This window comes from Clinocottus analis, unplaced genomic scaffold (genome assembly GCF_023055335.1).
Source record: "Clinocottus analis isolate CAN_PGR_092001 unplaced genomic scaffold, fCliAna1.0.p SCAF_8, whole genome shotgun sequence".
NCBI classification, from domain to species: Eukaryota; Metazoa; Chordata; class Actinopteri; order Perciformes; family Cottidae; genus Clinocottus; species Clinocottus analis.
The window spans coordinates 21,887,351-21,900,064 of NW_027176240.1; the positions used below are offsets into that span (position 1 = coordinate 21,887,351).

Consider the following 12,714-nt stretch of genomic DNA (forward strand, 5'->3'; position numbering starts at 1 on the left):
GCAGCCCGATGCTCCTTAACCAAGCATGGGTCAAATGCAGAGAAGAACTTCCCCAGGGGATTAATAATATAAAACTTTCTTTTTCTTCATTAATCTGGAGCCTTTAATTTTGGACGTGATCACCTGTTTACTGGATCTGCGAACCCCATGAACCTGTTCACCAGCTGCTTCTGGCTTCAACCCTCCTCCCTAACTCCCTCTACTCACCTCCCTGTTCCTCTAAACGTGCACCACACCATCACGTTGTCCTTTTAAACGAGCTAAAGGCACTCCACCTGGCAGTGAACTCAGACCACTTGTTTTCTAAACCACGTCAATGAGAGATGAAAGCTGACACACAGCAACATGTGCTTCATGTGTGGCCTCATGCAGGAGGACTAAAATCTGTCTCTCTTAATACGCTGTTGTTTGCAGGGAGAGAGGGGCAAGAAAGGCAACAGGGGGACCAAAGGGGATAAGGGAGACCAAGGAGCACCTGGATTAGATGCCCCCTGTCCGTTGGTATGTCAGGAGTCCCATGTGTCACCACGAGGCTGAAGGAAGCAGCGCTGCTTCACCACACACTCCCTCGCGTCCTCAGCCTCACCGGATGTGTGTGTTCAGCAGTCCACTTCCTCTGGTTTCTGGTGTTCAGTGTTTCTAACCGTCCTCAGGGAGCGTCTGGTCCTCGTGTCCACCACAGGGTCGCCCAGATGTGGGATGGAATTGATGCCATCCGAAATTTAAAAAGATTGAGAGGTTGCAGCGTGCGGGTGTAAGGACCACAGACCATGACGCTGCCTGAGGAAGCTCTTTTTTACAGGATGAGGCCGACAGGAAGCAGGCAGCCGCTGCTGATGAGCATCAACAGATACCAAAGCTTTGTGTCTCCACTTTTAAACTGGAGTTCTGCACAAAGACTGTAATCCTGCCCAAAGCCATGCCTTCAATATCAAGCCCATACTTCTAATGTTCAGACCTCAAGGCACCTGAACAGACCTGGATCATCTCTTTCAGCCATGTGTCTGCTTAGCAAGGTGGACCAGGTCTTCCTCTTACAGACCTCCAGGAGAACTCCTTGCCTCAATGGAGCACTAGTCCAAAGACCTTTATCCTGACTCTTGGTTGGTAGCAGAACTCTAGATCCATGTGTCTGTCTACTTAACAAGGTAGACCAGGTCTCCTTCTTCCTTTTGTCCCAGGCCCTCCTCCCTTCCTCTAAAAGGCCTCCAGGAGAACTCCTTGACTCAAAGGAGCAATCGTCTAAAGACCTTTATCCTGACTTAGTTGGTAGCAGAACTCCATGTGTCGTCCCAGTCTAAAGCTTGGTAAACTGTTGAAAGTCATCTCATTGAGCCGGTTCCTGTCGGTCCCGGGTCGCCTGCATGTTTAGGGAACCTGCAACCCGTCACCCGCCGGACAGGAGGAGAGATCTTCTTGCCGCCGAGTAGCAGGAAGACAAACCTTCCTCTGCGACCTAAAGAGCCGCTCAGCTGGTTTTTAAACGGTTGATTTCACAAACAGGGTTTCCGAGGCTTTAAAGGGGAGAAAGGTGAACCGGGCTTGCCGGGCCTGGACGGGCTGGATGCCCCGTGCCCTGTGGTATGGTGCTCTTCTTTTCCCTTCACTCACCCAGCATGCCTCTAGCTATCCCCAACCAAAGCCCTGACGTAGCCACTCACGTGTAAATGCACTCAAACATGCATGTTCGCATGGACATTTAAATATAAACGTATTGTAGTCAGCCACCTCATGATGAGCCAGAACCTTCTGGACTCACCTGCAGAACTAAAGTCAACGCTCTCTTAACTCAACCTTTCCATCAGTACTAAGCTCTCTGTGCTAACGTCACATGCAGGTGTATGGTTGTGACTGATCCCAGAATGAATCCTTCATTTAAAGCCTTGTCTTTGTTAAGCATGCTGGAGCCTTTTTTCAGAGCGCCGTGTTTCCTTCACCTCCTCTTGCATGGAGCTCCACTTTCCTCCTCCACCTTCAAGGCATCACAATACCACAGGTGCTGAGCATCAGTAAGAAACAAGAGGAACTCTTCTGGCTCAAAGCAGAAGAGTCCTGGTGTTAGCATGGAGCGCATCCCGGCAGGACATTTTGTTATTTATCCATGTCCTGCGTAGACTTTTAGCCTCACAAAGCCAGCCCGAAGGTTTAGTAAGAGCACTCATCGCCCTGGATCCGGCTTTTGCTTCGTCGTTTTGGGCCTTAAGGCCCACACAAAGGCAAATCTCAGCACATCTCTGAATTCATAGCAACGACAGAGTTTACAAGATGTATTCTGGCTTTGCAAAGCTAACGGATGCTAGGTGGTTAGATCCAGTGATTGAACGTGTTGATCACGGGTCATGAACATCGTCTCAGGTAAGGTTCTGACCACACGTCCACATGTCAGCGAGGCTTAATTACTGAAATAAATGAAATCATGTTGCAGGATATTGGTGGTCTGTATTGTTCATGAAGAATCCTCTCCTACTATATGTATTGATAAACTCATCAATGGAGAGATATCTAAATACAAATCTTTTTGGGTAGGATCCCATTTGTTTATTGTATTTATTCTCAATATCATGGATTATTAAATTCTGGTGCGCTATAGAGTTGTGAAGTTGGAGATCCTCTGGTTCTGGAAGTATCAAAGGCTAGAAAACCTTTTTAGACGTTTTTTCAAGGACAAAAAGTAACCAATGAAATATTGCATAGAGCTGCAGAAATGAGTCCTGAACCAGGAAGTGAGTCATCAGCGTTGCACTTTGTCTCAAAGTCAACGCGTTGATGGTATTGTGTATTTATACATAAAATACAGGAGAAGAAACTCTGTTTGTTATGAAGCAAAGCAGGACAACAAAGTGCATTAAATGAAACATTAAAGCTTAAAACCAAAAGTATGAATAGATAACACACAGACGGAACCACAGCTAGGAAATAGATTTAAACTCATTTCACTTCTTTTTGACCTGTGATGATGTCATGAGGAAATACTTCCAGAACGTTGGATGGCCATAATAATCTCTACGAAGCTGATTGAACAGCTGTTTTCTGTCACGTCTTAACTGTACGCTGCTGTTGTGTTGTGTTTCTGTTGTGTTGTGTCTCTGTTGTGTTGTGTCTCTGTTGTGTTGTGTTTCTGTTGTGTTGTGTCTCCAGACGTGACGATAATGTTCATGATTTCTCTCTCACACGTTGTCTTTCTCAGGGAGACGACGGCTTACCGGTTCCCGGCTGTTGGAATAAAGTAAGTTGAGGATCTGCGTGTTGCTCTCATGGACCATGTAGCGTGTTGCTCTCATGGACCATGTAGCGTGTTGCTCACATGGACCATGTAGCGTGTTGCTCACATGACGCTCACATGGACCATGTAGCGTGTTGCTCACATGACGCTCACATGGACCATGTAGCGTGTTGCTCACATGGACCATGTAGCGTGTTGCTCACATGACGCTCACATGGACCATGTAGCGTGTTGCTCTCATGGACCATGTAGCGTGTTGCTCACATGACGCTCACATGGACCATGTAGCGTGTTGCTCTCATGGACCATGTAGCGTGTTGCTCACATGGACCATGTAGCGTGTTGCTCACATGGACCATGTAGCGTGTTGCTCACATGACGCTCACATGGACCATGTAGCGTGTTGCTCACATGACGCTCACATGGACCATGTAGCGTGTTGCTCTCATGGACCATGTAGCGTGTTGCTCACATGACGCTCACATGGACCATGTAGCGTGTTGCTCACATGGACCATGTAGCGTGTTGCTCTCATGGACCATGTAGCGTGTTGCTCACATGACGCTCACATGGACCATGTAGCGTGTTGCTCACATGGACCATGTAGCGTGTTGCTCACATGACGCTCACATGGACCATGTAGCGTGTTGCTCACATGGACCATGTAGCGTGTGGCTCTCATGACGCTCACATGGACCATGTAGCGTGTTGCTCTCATGGACCATGTAGCGTGTTGCTCTCATGGACCATGTAGCGTGTTGCTCTCATGGACCATGTAGCGTGTTGCTCACATGGACCATGTAGCGTGTTGCTCTCATAGACTCACATGTGCACTAACGTGTGGCGTGTTCTGCTTTCTCCTTGCAGTGACCATAACTCTGGAATGGCTTGTGTGATTGTACATAGGATATTTATTTTTTTACATTTTCCCTAAGTCTGTTATACGTGGGGGGGGGGAAGAAAATTAAATCCTAAAAAAAAATATATGGCAGCATTTTTTGTACAGATGTTTTATTTTACTACGTATGACAGTGTTTATGTATTGGATTTTTATATGTATGCATTATTGTAATATTGGATGGAACAAGTAAAACATATGCATGATATTTGTGCATAATGTGAAGTGGATAATGCTTATTAACTTATTGTATTATCTTGTTGTAATGGACCATGCTGCACTGAGTGTGGGGCTGGAAGGAGAAGTCTCGTCTGAACTCTGCTCTGGGAACAAGTGACGAGGTCATGACGAGGTCATGTGACTCATGCTCATGTGGAAAGATGTAAAGATGAACATGCAGCCTGAGAGGATCATTCAGAGCTGTCACCATCATCATCATCATCATCATAATACTACATGTGTGGTATCGGCAGCGCTGCATAACAGAATAACTGCATTTTAAAGTAATCCGACATGAATTTGCAAACTTATTACAACGCTGACCTCCTAAAATAGTTTGTCATACATGTTGCGTATGAATACAAAAGGTTACAGAGATAAATATACACATTACGTAATTATACTGTTGGCTAAAAAGTTCAAATTAAGTGTAAAAGAAAGAAATATATAAAAGTTTGTTTTTTTCACAAGAAATGCTAAAAAAAAAGAAATGAGCTAACGCCCAATTAGCACGACATGCTCCTCAGAGGATGAACCTTACCTTCCCGGGTCCTGCGTGCATGCTCTTCTACACACCAACAGGACAGAAAACATTAGAAATGCTTCATGAAAACATGGAAATACACTCGCGTTACACTCGTAATGCTCGCGCTGCTCAAACCGGCAGCAGGCGTTCTGTCCACGCCGCGCGCCGTGAATCCATCCTCTGGCAGCGCCTGGAGTTTAGTCTTTAGGATCTGATCAGAGTCCAGGAACCTTTTCCAGAGCTGCACATGTTCCTTCATCTCCAAACCAGCACTTGTTCCCTGCAGGAGGCCGTCAGCCGAGAGCTCTTCTGCATTTGAAGTCAATGTTTCGCGTCCCAGCAGCAAAGCTACAGCTCCGTTAGCGTTAGCTTCTTGTACTGCTTCTGGTTTGAAGTTCCTTGTAAATAGTTCCGCCACTTCCTGCTTTGAGTCCGGCCCGTGTGGTCGGAGGGAAATATCGCTGCTGACCCTTGGAAAAAAAACCTGCTTGGACTATGAGGGTCTTTTTTTGTCTTAATCAGGAACTGTAGAGCATTTCATTCCCACGTAGCCGCGCTCACGAAGCTAACCTCATTAACCACGTGACTCCCTGTCGAAGAGATGATGGACTGACGGAGTGGAGCGTGATCCACTGTGTGCTGCTGCTCTCCACAAAGCTCTGTTTGTGTTCGGGTCTGGATCTGATGTCGCCGCGAGACATTGTTGTTGGATTCTCGCCAGCGACGAAAGCCTCGCGGTGTCGCGTTGCTGCACAGAACCGCGCACTCAGCACGCCTTTTAGTCACGAGCTGGCCTTCATCATGAATACTGATGTCCAGATGTGTGCTGTTCAACGTGTTGATTGTGTTCAATAATTAAATATACATTTCTGAGGATTTTGCTTTTGTTCTCAAAATGTGTTTGAAACGTACTCACGAGTCAATGTGAGGGATCTATTCTGTTCCCTTTCTGTAGACGACGCAGGATTACTCTGCTTTCAACATGAATTATTGTTGGTTAAAGCTGTCACATGTAGACCAACATGGACGCCACCGTTCAAAAGCTTGGGGTCAACCAGACACGTGTTGAGGTTCTCCTGACGTTCCCTCATGAACATCCTTCACTTCTAAGAAGCAGAGCAGACTGGAGAGTTTCACATGAAAGTTCTCTCTTTCTGGACATTTTGAGAGTTTCATGAACCCACAAATGTGAAGCTCCAGATCCTCAACCAGCTCAAAGGAAGAACAGTTTCATAGCTTCTCTCTCCAGCAGAGCTGTTTCCAGCTGTGTGACATCACTGAACAAGGGGTTTCAATGGATTTTAAAGGTTTTAATGATTTTAAAGGGATTTTAAAGTTCTTTTGTGAGGGGGGGGGGGGGTTCAAATGTCTTTAATGGTTTTTTAAGAGTTTTCAATGGGTTTTAGGGGTTTTCAAGTGTTTCTTTTAAGGTTTAAAATTGTGTTAAAGTTTTTTTTTAGGGTTTTCAAGGGTTTTTAAGGGTTTTTTAAGGGTTTTCTACTCCTCCATTAGTCTTCTAAGGTGATGATCAAACACAATGTACCATCAGAACTCTGATAGCTGCTGGAAATGGGCCTCTATACACGATGTAGATATTTCATTAAGAACCAGACGTTTACACCTGGAATAGTCTTTTACCACATTAACAATGCAGAGAGGGTATTTATGATTCATTTCATTATATCTTCATTGAAACAAACTGTGCTTTTTTTTGAAAAATATGGACATTTCTAAGTGACCCTAAACTTTTGAACGGTAGTGTAAAAGATACGTAAAGTAAACATTCACAAGCTTCATAATGCAGAAGACTGTAACAGGTAAACCTGTGCGGTCAAAAGGTTGTAGGATGTTGTATACTTTGTGTATACACGTACATCCTCAGCAGAAACAGAACCGATAATAATCTGAAGTAATGCCGATTACATAGAACTGTTTATCTGAGATTATTTTGAGGTCTTCATGTCTCATCCAGACAGAGCGCTGGTCCTTTCTGCTGGTTTGCTGTTTGACTTCAGGCTGAACTTGCTGTGTGGCTGCATGGATCTAATGTGTGGTTTTGTTTTATCTGTCTAATGATTACTTAAGGATTAAGAAACAAAACACCTTTTAAATGTAAATATTCCTCAACATCCAAATCTGGAAAGCAGAGCGTCATCACGCTGAAACACAGAGCAGACTGCATGACACGGACATGCAATGCTACCACGTTAGCATTGAGTTTATTCACGTCAGTTTATTTTATACAGCCCAAAATCACAAGTACAACATTCACCTCGGAGAGCTTTCCAGTCTGTACACAGAACATCGGATCAGGAACAACTCAGTTAGAGGGAAACTTCACCAGAACAGAGCAAATAATCAAATAACAGAAAGTAAAGTCCTGGAGAAATGAAGTAAATGCTGGTTTAACGACAGCAAAATAACTCACAACTCATGCAGAATAATCCAAGTCTCCTTCCTCCAGTCTGATGGTCGCTTCTCCAGGAACATGCATTTTAGGTTTACGCAGTTGTCCCCATTAAATTAAAAAATGTATGAAATATGAAGCAAAAAAAATATGTCAATCATTTATTTAGAGACGTTAGACATTGAATGATGTCGAAAACAACAAAACAAAGGTAACAGAAGGGTTCAAACACTGCATAACAGCGTACGGTGGCGAGACCTTTGACATGTGTCTTGATGCTAAACAGCCAGTGGAGACGCGATAGCTACGTCGTAGCTTCTAAGTTCTACCCGGCTAACGTCGCCTTCAACAACACTTAGCGGAATGGCCTCCAATTTCGGACGCGTTTAACAAAAAATTGCGATGAAATGCCACTTAAAATATTGATAAATATGATCGTATCACGTTTTCAGCTGACTTAATGGTGCCAAGTTAATCTTTAACTTCTTACCTTTTGAGCAAAATATTGTTTTAATTATTAGAGTTAGCTTTGACTTTAAGAGAGCCAGTAAAAGGGCGCTAACGCCGGTAAATTAGCTTTTAGCTATTATTAGCTAATGCCGGACACACTTCTATCCTCGTAGTAAACACTTGGCGCTGCTGTTTTTTGGGGGGATATTAACTTCTTGCAAAATGCTGTCAACACATCCAGGATCATCGTTCTGTCCTTCACAATAAGATATCACGATCCAAAACAACTCCAAAAGCTCTACGCATGACGTCCGGCTAACGTCGCCTCACACATCACATCGCATGACGTCTCAGGGAAAGTTACGGCTCAATTTTTGGGTTTTTCTACAAATGTCCAGCAACGTGTCCATTCCCACTTCTTTTCAAAATAAACCTCCGTCTTCAGAGAACACAACTTTGTTGGGTTTAGACAACGGAAGAAGCTCTTGGTTAGGTTCAGGAACATGCCGAGGTCTGGGTTAGAAAACCACTGAAGTCACGTGACTAAGAACTTTTGTACTTCCTTGTTGCCAATTACATGAAATAAATACGTAGCGTCTGAGATTTAAAGACACATTTGTTCAAAATTTTAAAATCTATAAAATAGCAAATGGGAGCGAGAGTCTGTAAATGCACAGGGCATCAAAGATAACCGACCTTCTCCGCATGGCCCGTTCTAACGCCCCCGATCTCTCCTGCTGTGTTTAAACTGTATCCCCACATGTTTTAAGGGTCAACATCCTTTCCAACTGGCTAAGAAGTAGAGCCGCGAGAGACTGTCTCCATGACGCCACAGACACAAAGGAAACTTGAAGACGTTTGAAGATATCTTTGAGTTTTTTTTACCCAAACCCTGGAGTTGGCACGTCAACGTTTTTTCCCAGGAGGCTGGACACAGGGCCAGTACCGGTGGAGGCCCGCGAGGGGCAGCGGTGAGCACGTCCACCTCCACCCGACTGGAGAGTCCCTCAGTTAGCTGCTGAAGGCTCTCGTTTCTTTGACCGCGTCCACGTTGATCTTTTTAACACGGACAGTATCGCCGGCTATTCTGAGTGTTTGACGTGACATCAAAACCGTAACTGTGATAAAGAATTGAGAGCAGCTCACAGAGCAGGTAGATTCCACGCGTTTCCGAGACAGACGAACCATGGAGACCCTCTTGATGATTCCTTCTAGATATTATCTGACGCTCTGACTTTTTCAAAACCCTTTTACATGCAGCTGTGGCATTTTGTGTGAAAGAATGTGCTGCATAGGAAATACACACACATATACGGTATTATTTATGTTTTTATTGAGGCGTCGGAAGACGCCATGATTTAATACTGTAATTGTAAGTATTGTACAATAGAAGACGAAGGATTGTATGTATAAAAGTACTGAGTCTTTGTAAATATATTGCGTTGATGAAACATGATTTCCAGAATAAGCAGTATTCATATGCTGAGTATGTACAGATGATTGACAGCTGTGGGGAAAACATATTTTCGATTTTCTCACAACTGCATGACCCACATATCTCTCTCACATGCAATCAAATATATTGCATGCACGTAGTATTTTTACTGCAAGATATTTTTCAAATGATTCATTCTTTTGTCGCTCTGATTATGAGTGAATATTTAGTAAAACATGTAAATACACCGCAGTCAGAATATTCTAACAGCTGTAACTGTACATGCAAATAACCTAAAAAGTTCCCTTTGTCGGTGTGTCACACTTATCTGTTTCATTGAAAATATAATGTACAGAAGCATTCCTCATGTCATATTGACAGCTGCCTTGTAAACAGACCTGGTTTGGTTGTTGTTGTTGTTGTTGTTGTTGTTGTTGTTGTTTCTTTCCAGTTTTTAAGTTTGAGAAATTGAAAAAAATGTATCGCAGTTTCAGTGTTTCAAAAACTATTTGGGGAGTGGGGGATGTACTTATTGTTCATTTATAATCTTATTTAAAGGAAACAGCCGAAACAATAATGCTTTATTATTGAAGTGATTGACACATGTTCAGTAGAAGAGGAGCAGCGAGCTCAAAGCAACTTCAGAAACTATCAGGAAAAAGACAAAATGCAAGCAAAGAAATAGAATTGTTTGATCCATCATCTTGTGTTTCGTTCATTTGAATGTGTTGGAAAGTCAAAGTCAGTGCTTCTCAAACTTTTTCTGTCACCACTTTGGAGGAAGAACAATGTTCAGGCCGACAACACTGGAACACAGTGGTCCAACTTGTTGGACTCCTCCATCCGTGCTTTTTTAATTAATAGAATAAATAAAATGTAAATCCCTTTAAGTAAACCAGATTGCTCCTTCTGACAAGAACTAATAACCTGTGCAAACACTTTGTTAGAACTATGCAAATAAAGTTATACATGTGCAAAAAATTACTTCTTTTTTTTAAATGACCACAAGGAAGCGGTTAGATCCCCGTTTTCTCCCCATAGTTTCATGTTGAAGTGCCCTTGAGCAAGGCACTAGAGCCCCACAGCTTCACAGCTGCACAAAGCTCCTTCATTGCTAAGGATGGTGACATGCAGAGAATAATCCCCCCACTGTGGGATTAATAAAGGATTCTTAAAAAAACAATCTGCGTCTCCCCTCGCGCCCCACCTGTAATACCTCCGCGCCCCACTAGAGGTTCGCGCCCCACAGTTTGAGAACCACCAGGCTAACAGGTTGCATTTTGTCTGTTTATGTTTATATGTTGTTAAGTTGCACCTCCAGCTCGCTCAGCCAACAAACAACACAATGTTCAATCAATAGCATCTGATTTTATGAACATATAGAAGTCCTTATTGTTAGTTATCACTAATTTATGGTTTCAATCGTAACTTTCCTGTCAGGCATTGTAACATTCACCAAATTATTTATTTCTAAGATATATACGCCCTGTTTTTTTCCCAGAATGCAACAGCCCTCTCATATTCTTCATCTTTAAACATGGAAATGGAAGTCTGGTTGTAGGAACTGTATCTTTAACATGTTACGCCTGAGAGTTTATTTCTGTCTAGTCTCTGTTTTAAACATTTCTATTTTGCACAAACATGGAACTGACACCGTTTTCTTTGCATAAAGAAAGCAAGTTCTTCATTTGCTTTATTTACTTGGTGTTCTGTGTCATGTCGCCTCTACAGTTGTAACCGAGTGCTCTTGATGTAACACACTGCACACAAAGCTTTTGTGCATGCATTTAGGTTCAGAAATGTTGATTTCATTAACCGTTTGCAAAATGTTGCGAATGTTTTTTCCAACGCTGAATCACAACGAAGGCGTTTGACTCGTTCACCAACACTTCTGCTTCTGTATCCAACCTCTGCTGCATGGCGTTGGTGTAACAGAGATATTAATCTGCGTATGAAGTATAGTTCTTCAGGTATGCCATAATGCACTCAGATATGTGTAAGTCACAGGCCAGAAGTCTGATGATCCCACTGCTTTTTGTTCCTATTCATTCATTTTCTTCAGTCTAACATCAGGCTCCTGTTATCTGATTTATATTAAAGGAACTTTACTGTTGTGTTGTTTTGGGGCGCCTCCTGTGGACAAAAGCGGTAGTTCTTTCAATGAGCAACAGCTAGTTTGGTAAAGATCTTGATGTGCACGTGCATCTGAGTGAAAGAAGCCCAGTGCAATTATTGTTATTTTCAACGTGAGCAGCTCAGAAGTGCAGAAACTGTTTGCAAAACGCTTCACTCTCATTGAAAACTATCAAACCGCCGCAGCGGGCTGCTGAAGCGCACTCTGTCTCATCAGAAAAACCCCAGACCTGCGTGGACCGCTGACCCGGTGGGCCCGGTCCTGAGGCCCGGCCATTACTGTTCATATTGGAACACCTCAGAGTGCATTATCGTACTTACCATGGCCTGTATTGTATTTACAGCACCAGTTTCACTGTATTTTATTTAGGTCACACTGTGTGTATTTCAATTTGGAACGCAAAGTAGAATTAAGTAGAATAAGTTTTCCTGCTTTATTTTTATTTTAAAGTAGCAATCTTGATGTATAATTTGTGTCAGTTTGAAATTCTGTACTTGTCAGATTCGAATAATATCTCAGATTTGGTGAGAGGGCATTATGTAGAATTTGCATGCTATTGTTTGTTCATGTTATTTCCTACATTAGTAATGTAACATCAGATGTACGATGCATTTGATGTTTTCATTCAGAAGAAGTCTGCCAGCCGAGGAGCCGTTGAGCAGACGTCTGTGTTCACAACGTTGAGTTGAGATGTTTCATAAGTTTGTTTTCCAAGATTCAATGTGACTTCCAACCACAGTTGAGGTTTTCACTTCGATCCACGTGCTGTTAGTTTCATGTCGAAACTGAATGTTTATAAGGTGATGATATTGATTTTGTTTTCCAAAAGAATTTATTTGTACTTTTTATTATTTTTTTTCCAAACAATGGCAGCTGTCGTCTCTGATTGCCAAACAGATTCACTGTTCAGTACCAGTTCACTGACTCCGAATAAAGAACCCTATTTTCAATGGAATATGTTTCCTCTGTTGATGCTTTTGCTCTTTTATTTAAATGTGATTATCATCTAGTTTCTTATTTCTGACACAATACCATTGACAGAAAATAATGTCTTTTTACAATTAAACACAAACCTGGTAAAGTGGCAACATGTTTTACATCGAGTGGCAACGTCCTGTTGCTGTCTCATATGAGGCATTAACACGGGGTAATCAGACCTCACGAGTCATAACATTATTATGCATCAGATCTTGTTTACCCGCTTTATATGTAGAGAGCTATGTACATCATTTACATTTGCAAAGACCTGATGCAAATCCAATGGGCTTATATATTAGGGAGAAGTGTATCTTTAGGTAAAGTACAGCTGGGATTTTTCATTTCAAGGTTTGTGAATGAGGCCGGTATGTAAAATATACTATGGCATGGTTGCACGTTCTGCCCAGCATGGGTTCTCTCCGGGTTCTCCAGCTTCCTCCCACA

At 42.7% G+C, this 12,714-nt stretch overlaps 1 protein-coding gene across 1 annotated transcript in view; it reads left to right on the forward strand.

Annotated features, from left to right (window-relative positions):
* col13a1 (collagen, type XIII, alpha 1) overlaps window positions 1–5,920 on the forward strand; it is a 48,665-nt gene extending 42,745 nt beyond the window's left edge. The window contains exons 38-40 of the mRNA XM_068568726.1: window positions 415–501; window positions 3,188–3,226; window positions 4,091–5,920. Coding sequence (XP_068424827.1) covers window positions 415–501; window positions 3,188–3,226; window positions 4,091–4,093 — 129 coding nt within the window. The 3' untranslated portion in view covers window positions 4,094–5,920. The remainder of the gene's footprint in view (window positions 1–414; window positions 502–3,187; window positions 3,227–4,090) is intronic.
* The last annotated feature ends 6,794 nt before the right edge of the window (window positions 5,921–12,714 follow it).